Source organism: Crinia signifera, chromosome 19 (assembly GCF_055691185.1).
Source record: "Crinia signifera chromosome 19, ASM5569118v1, whole genome shotgun sequence".
NCBI classification, from domain to species: domain Eukaryota; kingdom Metazoa; phylum Chordata; class Amphibia; order Anura; family Myobatrachidae; genus Crinia; species Crinia signifera.
The window spans coordinates 116871968-116885018 of record NC_139226.1 but is presented as its reverse complement, the minus strand read 5'-3'; the positions used below and the strand labels follow the sequence as shown (position 1 = coordinate 116885018).

General features: G+C 42.6%; 1 protein-coding gene across 1 annotated transcript in view; it reads left to right on the top strand.

Annotated features, from left to right (window-relative positions):
• Positions 1–260: 260 nt before the first annotated feature.
• SIK2 (salt inducible kinase 2) overlaps positions 261–13051 on the top strand; it is a 172293-nt gene continuing 159502 nt past the window's right edge. Inside the window, exon 1 of the mRNA XM_083163223.1 lies at positions 261–1070. Coding sequence (XP_083019349.1) covers positions 936–1070 — 135 coding nt within the window. The 5' untranslated portion in view covers positions 261–935. The remainder of the gene's footprint in view (positions 1071–13051) is intronic.

The window sequence follows — 13051 nt, the reverse complement described above, 5'->3', positions numbered from 1 at the left end:
TTCCTCTCTCCCTGTGACCTCCCTGAGCCAGCAGACAGCCCCATGCTTACACACGCACATAAGCTTATCTCCCTCCAGCCCTGACTGACAAGTTGTGCAGGAGCAGCAGCAGAGCCGCTGACGTCAGTGAGGACTCAGGTTGCTAGGGGCAACCCATTTGGCAAACGAGCTGTGAAGGTAAAAAAAAAAAAAAAGAGAGAGCGAGAGAGAAGCAGAAGCCCCGCCCAGGAGACCTCCTGCAGCTCTGACGTCAATGGACGTCAGCCCTGTGAACATGATGCCTTGTGCAAGCAACAGAAGCAGAGCCTTGCACAGAGCTGCACACTGGTTTCCTGCACAGCTGCCTTCCCTCACCGGGCACTGTGATCACACAACCACTCAGTGCATGTGATCCCTGACTTCTCAGCACTCCGGCTACATGAGGCTGCCTGCTGCAGCGAGTTGTGGAACAGACTTTTATTGTGGACTAGAGCAACCCTGATCCTGATCCAGTTACATTTGATCCATGCATTTTTGCACCCTATGCTTTGCAGGATTCCATTCTTTGCATTGGATGTGTGATCAGTCCTGGATACACCCCCCTTTGCAAATCCCGAGACAATGCAAACTCTAATGTCTGGAATTCTATGTTGGAGCTATAACTGACCGGGATCAGACCTTTATCATTAAGTATCTTTATTTTGTTCTTTTTTCCCCCTGGTGTTGTGGACAATGCATGCTGATCCCTAACTGGATGTGCTGTGTATGTGCTGGAAGAGGGACAGTAACCCATGCAGTGCCTGCTACTCCTGCCAGCCATGGGCAGCCAGCCCTGATGGGTGCATTGTGTGGTCTGCAGCTGCTGCCCATTCTTCTCTTGCTTGAGCTCTGCTGGGGGTGTGACTGTGCCAGTTGATGCCTTTTGCCCCCTGGAAGTCACTGTCCTGGGTCCCAGCATGGTCATGGCGGATTGTCAGAGGCATATGCAGAGGGGTCCTGTCCGGGTCGGATTCTATGACATAGAACGCACTTTAGGGAAAGGGAATTTCGCTGTGGTGAAGCTGGCCAGGCACCGCATTACCAAAACCGAGGCAAGTAACCACCCCCAGCCCCTATTGTGCCATGCGATAACCATCTTTGTTTCCAATGGGCACATGTATTTGTTTGTTGTCGCTTGTTGATATAGCACCAGCATATTCTGTTGCGCTTTACAATTGGGAACACAATAATAAAACAATACAGACAATCAGGTACACAGGCCTTGCCCGCAAGCTCACAATCTATACGGATATAGGAGTTTGATACTTTAGCTTGTCATTGTCTTATTGCCCTGAGAGCTACAGTTGGCTCTGGTCTTGGGATAGCTTACTGTCACTGAGCCTTCACCTCTACTGTTGTCTAATCAATGTGCTTTTTCCTATTGCAAATACTAGTCTTCCCGCACTGACAGCCATATGGAGCCCTAGGCTTGTTGATTACCTATGTGCATGTGTATAGCATTGAAAAAAGCAGCTGTTTTACAGCTTTTACAAACACTACCGGCTTTCCGGGTCAAAGCCAACTGTGCTATTATCACCTACCAACCTGGCTAGGGCTGCGTCCATGAGGGGCCCCCAACTGGCCTGTGCCCCCTATGCACTGCTGTCTTGGTACCAGCTGGCTTCCTGCAGCCCCTGTGTGGTAGCTAGTAATAAGTATTCTCACCATGCTATGTTCTTCTGGGCTACTGATCACACTTCAAGTGCATTGGTTGGTGGCCGCAGACGTCAGTTGTACATTGAATAATAATAATTATTATTATTATTATTATTATTAGACGGCTCTTGGTGACATTAATTCTAATATACCGTGTTCAGACATTCTTGATCGCCTAATCCTTGTCCTCCAAGAAATGCCTGCAACATGGTGTCGCGCTGATGTACCACATCTGTGGCTTAGCCACTTAATAAAGTACTTGCCCATTTAATTCTGCTTAACACGTCTAGGTCACCGCGTGTCTGGGACATTCAAAAATAGGACATTCCATTGAGAATTTCCAATCCCCTGTAAAAGCTTCCCTGGGAATGTGTTTTTTTTATGTACTCACATGGCACCATATAACAGTAAAACCATTATTTCAGTAAGTACATTAGATAATATTTTGCCTTTCAAAGACACGTTATATACTAACAACCCATATTATAATGAAACTTTCATGGTTCCTTCTTTGAAATGATACGCTTGACCTCAAACTAAAAGTCCAAGTAGCTTTATATATATATGACCTTGCAGAGATAACAAAATATCCTTACTGTTATGAGGTTATAAAGCACCTTAAATGATTGATCTGGAGTTAGGAATACAGGTCAGCATTTGCAGTATGGATTTTCTACCTAAATGAACCTGTGCGTTCTGCAGACTTTATCAGCTAAAACCGAAATGAGCTTAAAAAACTGCGTAGCTTTGGTTATTTATCCCGGATCGATGCTTTAGAGAAGAGATGGCATATAATATTTATTTCACTAAAATGTGCCAAGTACAAAGGTTAGTCCGTCTGACCGTGTGCTTGGAATATTGTTTTAACCCTTTTTGGGTTGGCTATTATTTACTATTTGTAGATGACCCAACTTTTGTGCAGTTTGTCAATCAATACTGGAGATATACCATTTTGTCTGGACGAAGAATAAAAAACGCTGTTCCCAAAAAATCCTGGCTACTGTTAAACCTATCTGCAGGTGTATATAATATATTATTAATGAGAAATTAGAAAATATAGGTATTTTATCTTTATTTGCAAAATAAGCTTACGGCGTCAAGTATGCACAGTCTAGCGCATTCATCAATATGTACTGTAGAAATGCATCTAGCAGTGCTCTAGCATTTGTTGTCACGCTAAAATACTGTCTGGTTGTATTAGTTGCATGTATTGGTGGTTCATAGATTCTCAAAATGTTAAGTTTACTTTTTAGCCTTTAAGACCCTCTGCTTATAGAAAGTTGAACAAACATTTTTGCAGAACAGGATCGGATATCACAGGAGGTTCACGTTTTAACTTCCAATAATAATCAGAACGAGACGAACAACTGCTTACTTTAACTTCCTTTTGGGAGAAATCCAAAAAGGTTCTGCTTTTTGGTTTATGCAAGTATGCCCAGAGTTCGGGTCAGACGGATTTATTTTGTCTTATGCTGCTGAGAATTTCTTTATCACCACCAATTCTTATTTTTTTGTTGATCTCAGCTGTGGCGAATGGGTAATTCCAGTATGATAGTGCACTTTATTAATTCCATCAATACTTTAAAAGTTGTGGTTTAGAAGAATATCTGATCGTTGTCATTTTATAATAATTTGTGGTTATTTTGATGTCGTTTTGTACAATGAATGATGTGTCCTGAGTGATTAACACACATTCTGCAAACCTGAAATCTGCTAACAGAGGTTGAGTTTAACACTTTATGACCCATTGCATGTTGGATCCCAGTGATGACAATGGTAAAGTAGACAAGTTATACCCATTCTCACTGCTGCAAAAAAACCCGGGTATTTGCCAGGGCAAGCAGTCATTTCCCATGTCCTGTCTCAGTGTGAAAGGGTCTTTGTGAAATTCCCGGGTGTAATGCCCTGGGAATTACACAGGTTTTTTGCAGGATTTTTCCTGGGTAATACACAGGTGTATGGCAGTGTGAACAGGCTAGACCTGGGTTTTTCTCACATAATGCAAAAAAGCAAGTTCATTGCATTGCTCAAAGCTGCTTTTTAAACAGCCAATCAACGATACTTTTTAAACATCCTATCACAGCTGCTCTTAGATGCCACACACTTGATGGCAGGCATACCACGGGAAGCAGTGTGAACAGGGCAGACACGGGAATTTCCGGGGTCTAAGGTGCATTATGAATGGGGTCTGTAGAGCTGAGATGCTCTATGCCAAGCCAAAAACCCGGGATTTTGCAGGGGCGGCAATGAGAACACTGCATTAATAACACCCAAAAATATGGTTTGGTCATTTATGTGCTAGTACACAAAAGATTGTGCTTTGTTCTAATTCGACAATATTGATACTCTAGCATCTGACAAAATTATTTCATACAATATTTTCATAAATTTACATGGACATTGTGGTCGAAATGGCAACCCTCATCACAATGCACTATTTAATAATGGACAAGGGGTCATAAAGGGTTACTGCAGCATTACAGTTTAAAAGGAAACAATATACCATTCATTATATATTAAAATAATTTCCTAATGGCTTTCTCTTCTACTAAGGCAGGCATGTCCAAACTATGGCCCACGAGCTGTTGTAAAACTACAAGTCCCATCATGCCTTGCTACAGATTTGCTATTAGAGAATGCTAAAACTGTGGTAAGGCTTGGTGGGATGTGTAGTTTCACAACAGCTGGAGGGCCATATTTTGGACATGCCTGTACTAAAGGTGCGTACACACGGGGGCGATATTGTGTAATATCGCAGGCAATATGGTCGCTAAGCGACCATATTGCCTGCGATGGGAGTGTGCACCGGCTATATATCGCCGGGTGCGCGCTCCCGTTTTTACCCCTGTAGTGATCGCTGGTCGCAGGAACATGCTCCTGCGACCAGCTGATTACCACTGCAGGGCTCCCCCGGCAGTTTCTTTTTCATCAGCGACCATCTCTGGTCACTGATGAAAAGGAGAAACTGAGCAATATATCTGTGTGTACGGGGCTTTAGGTATCTTCTTGGTGAGAATCTTCAAGTCTGTTGTGGTGAATGTGGCAAGCAGTGTATTATATAATGTGACTTTCATATTAAAAAGAGTTCTAAACCGTGTGTGTGTGTGTGTGTGTGTGTGTGTGTGTATAGGAGAACTTCAAAGCGCCTATAATCTCTCCTATTATAAAATAAATCCAGTAAGCTGATTTTTTTGCAGCTGACAGAATAGTCTCCTAGGACATATTGTGCAGTTTGTTGCGAATTACCTGTGAGAATTTAAAAACATCATGGTGCCTATGTATTACGCTCCGAGTTTGCCAGTTGTGTGCAATGCCACATGATCCTGGATGTTTTGTTAAAGCTGCAGTCATTTACAAGTCATGGTTATAGCTTGTAAATGATTGCTGCTTTAAAAAAAAAAAAAAAAAATCTAAAATCAGTCGGCATCCTGCAAAAAATTAATCCCAAATACAGGTGTTCACAGTAAGATGTTTTTGGCAATTCACTTTCCGTATACTCTAGCTTCATTTTCAATATTCCCCTTCCGTTCTGGGTGATGTCCTTTATAATATATGACAAACTAAATGAGAGTTACATTTATTTATTTATACCTTTTAAACTTTATTGGAAACAATTGCAGTATGCTGGTTGTCAGTCCTCCGGTGTGTGTTCTGTGCTTGCAAAATGATTACAATGCGCTTCATAGTTGAACAAATAAGAATGTGAATGAGTAACTGATGCACATCATTTATATACGTTGCAAGTAAAGACGGCATGGAAAAGCGGAAAAGAAATCCGAGTTTCGGACTCATTGTCTGTATGTTATTGCTCACTCAGTAATGTTTCCACCTGTAACTAAGTAACCACCATGTATGTATACATGCTAAAACAATACTTCTCTAAATGTGTAATTAAAATACATTTCATGTTTTTTGTGAGGCCAGTAATTATTCCTCTTGTTTCTACAGCGGAAAACCTCAAAACATGACCTACAGTATTGGTGATACTTGAGGACAGTGTTTGAGAACCTCTGATCTAGATCCTTAAGGTGCCCACACACGTTGCGATAAGCATCATGCAATGCAACGTGTTATTGGGCGGATCTCATCGCATCGGATTGCACGCATGCGTTTTGAATGCGATATGCGTGCAGTACGAAAAGTATGTGTAGCACATACTTTTTCTACTGTGCGATGCCCACGGGAGCGCGCATCGCGTTGCATTGCACGCTGCTTTTCGCAACATGTATGGGCACCTTCAATGCTGTCACTTCAAATGTAAACTGTATCTTTAAGTTGCTTGCTTAAATCTGTCCCTTTTAAAGTATTCCTGTGGGCATAATATATTTATGTGGAAGCAACAATCTGTCTGTATATCTTAAAGATGGTTTGTTTATGAGCATCTAATTAATACTGTAGGTGGGACATCTTCCCTCTGAGAGGCCAACAAAGTTTTTTTGGCCAGATGTATCCAGTTTCAAAATATGATAAAGTGGATAAACAGCCAGCCAATCAGCTCCTACCTGTCATATTTCAAACACCGCCTATAACATGGCAGGAAGGATCTGATTGGCTGGCTGTTTATCACTCGCCATTTTATCACTTTTTGAAGCTTGATACATCTGGCCCAAGATATCACAAACTGAAATATATATATATATATTAGGCAGGTGTGGTGCGGCACTCTCAGCATAATGAGACACACGAAGTCAGCTTGTGGTCAACGTTTCAATTTTATAGGCAAAATTGTCATCAGGATTTTGCCTATAAAATTGAAACGTTGACCACAAGCTGACTTCGTGTGTCTTATTATGCTGAGAGTGCCGCACCACACCTGCCCATACCTCTACCTGTGAGGGCACCGGCTCAAGTTACAAACCTGTCTCTGGGAGTGCCGATTCTTGGACAAGTATGTATATATATATGTATATATATATATATATATATATATATATATATATATATATATATATATATATATATATATATATATATATATAACACAGGGGGCCCAGCACTCACTAAAACAAACTAACTCACCTTAACATTCAAATAATCAATAAATAAATAATGGGGTTTTAGTTCATGAATTGATCAATGCATTTAAGCTTGCAGCCCATCGCCAAGGGACCCCATTTCACTGCAAGTCCTACACTAGCAACTGGTTATCTTGAGAACCTGGCACCTGCTTACACATCATAGCTAAAATGAACATGTGTTTTTTTCTGGGTTAATGCTCAACTGCCAAGTAACGTGGCTTTTATAAGGTGAGACAATCCCAAACACAGCACCTGAAGAAGCTGGGTGTTTTGGCCCAGGGAAACGCGTTGAGCCTTTTTATCAAGTGGACCATTCTACCTCCAGCACACCGCTACAACCTGAGTTTATCCACACCAACCAGGACATCTACTTGTGCATTGCACCATCCCATCCGGACTCATTATCCGAGGCAGACACTGAAATCATCATATCCTCCAGGTTCTACCATCTTTCCCATCAGAGACACCTAATTCTCCATCTGGACTCTGTTTTGGGATCGCCATTGGCCACCTGGTCACCTGCTATTATGGGACTACACCTTCAGATGTCAGTGTGGTAATATGCAAATTACATGCTATACTATAAACTATAAATTGTGCTGAGAATTGAATGTCCACAGGTTTACATTTTTATACAACATTGTAACCCCCTTTTATGACTTGCAAAATTTCATATGCTATTACAGCTTTTTAAATTTTATCTTTAATAAATTCTATATTGTAAAGGATACCGTTCTGCAAATTTTTGCTCATTATATTCTTTTCAGCCCGCGCTGGTACACACACCCCTTTTTTCCTATACGTTTTGAGGACCTGACCAGTCCTAGTACCAGCTGCAGATAGTAGCGCACTGATCACCTCCCCCCTTTTTTTATATTGTGTATACACACTGAACAATGTTGTTCAGTGTGGTATATATGTATCCTTAACCAGTATGGACATGGGCCCTTATTCAGATCTGATCGCAGTACAAATTTGTTCTGAAAATGGGCAAAACCATGTGCACTGCAGGTGGGGCAGATGTAACATGTTCAGAGAGAGTTACATTTGGGTTTGGTGTGTTGAAACTGAAATCTAAATTGCAGTGAAAAAATATTGCAGCCAGTATTTACCCTGCACAGAAACAAAATACCTCATACAAATCTAACTCTCTTTATACAAGTTACATCTGCCCCACCTGCAGTGCCCATTTTTGAGAACAAATTTGTACTGCGATCTTAATAAGGGCCATGGTCTGAATGTCAGTCTGACATTATGTTGACAGCTATACTGTCAGCAGTGGGGTTTTACATGTAATGGGCCATACACATTGGGCACTTACAGCCCCATTTCTAAGCGATCTGTCTGTCTAGACCGTTTAGAATTGAAGCACAGATCGCTCCGTGTGTATGGCCGCCAGCGATGCGCGCTTCCGCGTGTCGCTATCGTCTGATTAGATTTATACTGCATGCTGTATAAATCTATTCATTGCCATTTACTGTATAAATCTAACCAATCTGTGCTTAACTAGATCGCTCAGCACACTGTTCCCGTCACCCCTTGTGTACAGGGCATAAACCATAACTTTAAATACAGCATAAATCTTAACCTACCATTGTGTGTTGACATTCAGAACATGTTGACAATTATGTTTTCAATGATAATGTTTGTGTCTGCCTCACCTGTCACTAAAAGAGTAGACTCATTTGTAATATAAATATACTTGCTATATGCAATCTGCAGATGAAGGATTATTAACTGTACCTTGCATAGCCCTGAATTCATCGGCGGGCCTGAGCTTTAAACTTAGTGGCTCCGACTCTATGGAACTCGTTTCCCTACACCGTTTGAGAAGCCGCCACTCCAGAGTCCTTCAAAAACACACTGAAGGCTTCCCTATGTACACAAGCATTTGTGCTGCTTTGTATCTAGTGCTGTAAAGGCAAATGTACAGCACTAAGGTTGGGGTGAAGCTGCATCTAGTGCGAAAAACTTGTGTAATTTTGTGTTCATGTCCCCCCCAAAAAATTACATTTATCATGTCTTGAGATGGCTTTTTGCCATACTGTAGGCGTAAGGTGGGTAATCTTCATGACATCATTGGGTAGCCTACCCCCAAAAGGGCCTCGGAGAGTAAGGTAAAGGAATACATTTACATTTAAGAAATAACCAGTGGCGTAACTATAAATTTTGCTCCCCCCTGCCAAAAAACTTTCTGGCGCCCCCCCCCCCCCCCCCCAAAATAGTGCACCTACACTATATGCGACTTACCTTAGGACCCCCTTTCACAATATGACACAATGTGTAACGACATATCTCACGTATGTGTGTGTGTGTGTATATATATATATATATGAAGAAAAGGAGGTTTCAGGGTGCGCCAAATTCATTTACACATACATATACAACAAATCTGTTGATCAATCATATAGAAGTCCAGATGGTATTTGTAAAAAGATTTATTCGGGAATCTTCCAAAATGATGACAAAGGCCCAACGCGTTTCGTCAATAGCTTGACTTCATCAGGGGCATTGGAAGTGGTACAAAACAATTTCACACTATGGATTTTTAATTTTTTAGAAAAACAGCAGAAATTTGCTTGCGGGAGACGGTACTCGAAGAGGCTTAAGCTGGTATCGCTGAGGATCAGCAGAAGCAGTAGAGCAAGGTGTGGTGGCAGTCCATTGATGTCAAAAAGTTTTTTGAGGGGAATAGATGAATGACCCCAGTATTTAACAACAAAATAGAATCAATTAGAGCAGTGTGCAACCGGAAGTAAACTCCTGAGATCCAAACACTGAAACTCAGGAGTTTACTTCCGGTTGCACACTGCTCTAATTGATTCTATTTTGTTGTTAAATACTGGGGTCATTCATCTATTCCCCTCAAAAAACTTTTTGACATCAATGGACTGCCACCACACCTTGCTCTACTGCTTCTGCTGATCCTCAGCGATACCAGCTTAAGCCTCTTCGAGTACCGTCTCCCGCAAGCAAATTTCTGCTGTTTTTCTAAAAAATTAAAAATCCATAGTGTGAAATTGTTTTGTACCACTTCCAATGCCCCTGATGAAGTCAAGCTATTGACGAAACGCGTTGGGCCTTTGTCATCATTTTGGAAGATTCCCGAATAAATCTTTTTACAAATACCATCTGGACTTCTATATGATTGATCAACAGATTTGTTGTATATGTATGTGTAAATGAATTTGGCGCACCCTGAAACCTCCTTTTCTTCATCTCTAAAACCTTTGGGTCCTGTCTAACAGGGGGCCCCTCAGAGGTGCTGCCTTCCCTTTGTGAGGCGCGGTTGGGTTCCATTGTCTTATATATATATATATATATATATCACACACACACACACACACACACACACACACAACATGTGTGTTATGTAAATTGTGCTTACCTGCCATAATTCTTGTTTCTGTTGGTCACTTTTAATGGCAGCCACCAGCCATGGATGGGGGAGGCGCAGGCACACATGAGGATGAGGAGGTAGCAGATGTACAGATGAGGAAGGACGAGTGGGGAGAGGGGTGCCTAGAGGGACAAATGTAGATTGTGGCAGAGGTAAAGAAATGAAAGAGGCATGGATATACAGATGGAGCCCCTGCCATCCTTGGCCGGGGCTCGCCAGACCCTCCCCGCTGGCGAGCGCTGGCGGCAGGGGCTACACTGAACTGGGACGCGCGTGCGTTTCACACGCGCACACGTCCCAGTCTCTCGGCGGGGACACTGCATGTCCCTGCCCCTCTCCACTTCAGGGAGATGGGCAGGGTTAGGGGGACGCTCGGGGTGGGGGGTTTGAGGGCAACGGGGGCGGGGACCGAAGGCAGGCTCCGTTGCCCATCTGTAGAAAGTACCAAAGACCTTACAAAATATATTGAAAGTCTTGCATGCTCATCAACTTCTCATCCGTGCACACACCCTGCCTATTCAATTTTCCTTCACGGCCCACTACTACATTTTTCATTTAATTTCCCTATTCCCACATTTTTCTTCACATGTCTCCCCTGCCCATCACAATTATCCTCAATTGTCCCCACCATTCAAATTTTTCTTCACATGCCCCCTTCTCATGATATTTGTGTTACCTGTCCATATTTTTAATAACATGCCCCCACCTCCCACCATTCACATTTTTCATCATAATGTTAGCACAATTCCTCCTTGCCAATCATTTGTCATCAGAATTTTATGACATTCCATTTCCCACCCCTCTTAGCCATTATACCTACAATATCTTATTCACTCTTTACATGATGCAGACCCTGCACACAAGTCCCCCCTTCCCACTACATACCTCTGTCTCTGCTGTGTCTTTACTAACTGTAGCTGCTGTGTAAATATATGTATGACTGCAGCTTCAGCTTCCATTACTGCTAGTAGTGCAAATGGTCTGAGGGGAGAGCAGGGGCATTCACACACATAGCACACATTCACACACATAGCATACATTCACACACATACTGTAGCATACATTCTCACACACACACACACACACACACACACACACTCACACCATGTACAGACACCAACATAACATATACACACACACATCAGATACACACACACACAAGCACAGCATAACTTTAAACACATAGCATACACACAAAAAAGATACACAGCATGTACGGAAGACACACATAGCAAACATACACACAGAATACATAAACACAGCATGTACACAGTCACACACACACATAGAACACATACACACATGCATACAAGCACACACACAGCATATACACACAAACATACCACCTCCAAGTCCTCCCCCACTCCCTCAAACTTCAGCAAAGTGTACCACTACCTACAGTAGTACTGTACCTACTCAGCTGCTGGCCACAAGATTCCAGGGCAGGCCATCTCTCGTACAGGACAGGACACGCTGGAGGCTGGAGCTTAGAGGATCTGCACACTAGCTCCCTCTATCTGCAGCCAGCGGCAGCCTGTCTCTATGACACTCGGAGCTTAGCTGCCGTCAGAGGGGAGAGAGAGAGAGTTCCTGCTGCCGGCGCTGCTGACTGACAGCGCGTCCCGACCCAGTCCCTGCACTGCACCGTGGGGTATGAGGGTGCAGGCGCCCCCGCTGCCCCCGCTCCCCCAAGCGGCCGCGGGGGTTGCCTCACGCTAGTTACGCCCCTGGAAATAACCTATATGTTCTAACATCAACAGGCCATTTAAGCAAGCTTTGCATTCTATAACAACCAAATGTAACAGCAAAGCAGGAAGGAACCATGGGTCGAAGACTTAGTTGACCACATGCGGCACCAGGATTGCTTCCTGCCCATTACTGCTCCGATACTGTACTGCAGAAAGAGATGTCCTAGGAAATAAGGTTTCTGTGGCTATTCTTAGGTCATTTTTACTCTACAGGAATGTCTGTGTTAACTTTTACAATCACACCTACTTTCCCAGGCGTGTACCACTATGCCATGAAGGACTGGGACATGACCCTTGTTGTGCTACTATATCCCTGCATTTGATACTTGATGTATCAAACCTTTGAGAGAGCTCAAGGGGAGAAGTTGAACATAGCAGCCAATTTGCTTCATACACTTTAGATACATGACAAAAGGTATTTGGTTGCTATGGGCAATTTCCCAACTCAATCTCCCTTATAGGGTTGATACATCTTCTCCAGAGCTCCCGGGGCCAGGTTCAGAAATGCGTCATGTATGACAAAGGTGAAGGAACAGATCAGAGAATATGTAATGATTAACTTGGAATATAAGTTTTATATACACTGTGTGTGTGTGTGTGTGTGTGTATTTAAATAGCTGAATGTGGTGGCTTTTTTTGCATTTATAAGAGCTATAGAAATATGTAGTATATAATACACAAACAAAAGAGACTAGCGAAAGGGTTGTAGTTGTTTCGGATAGTACAATAATTCTATTAATACAGTCATCAAAACCATTATGAAATGGGACCAATACTTACATGATTGGGGGTATCAGGGTAGTTCCTGGTTCTGCTGATGCCTACAATGGGGGATGCAGAAGATCCGTTTTGAAAATCCAAGATTTGTCAATCCTACCTAAAAAATGCTCTGGATCAGCAAATCTAGGTTTTCAAGTGTTGCTTTTTTTTGCCAGTTCCCCAGCGGATCGGCAAAATGGGGAATCTGTTGATGTACGGCCTGCATTTGTTGTTGGGTTTGAAGTTTAAAAGGTCTACACACGAGTGATTAACTAGATTTTTCTACCATGCTGGATATTAATTTCCGGACGATAGCAACGCACGGGGGCTGCATATTGCTATCGCCTCTACTCGCGGAGCGATGTAGGGGCATTTTCTAAGCGATCTAGTGAAATTGCTTAGGAAATGCCCTGAAATCGCGCCATCTGTGCGCCCCATTAGATATTAGTTCG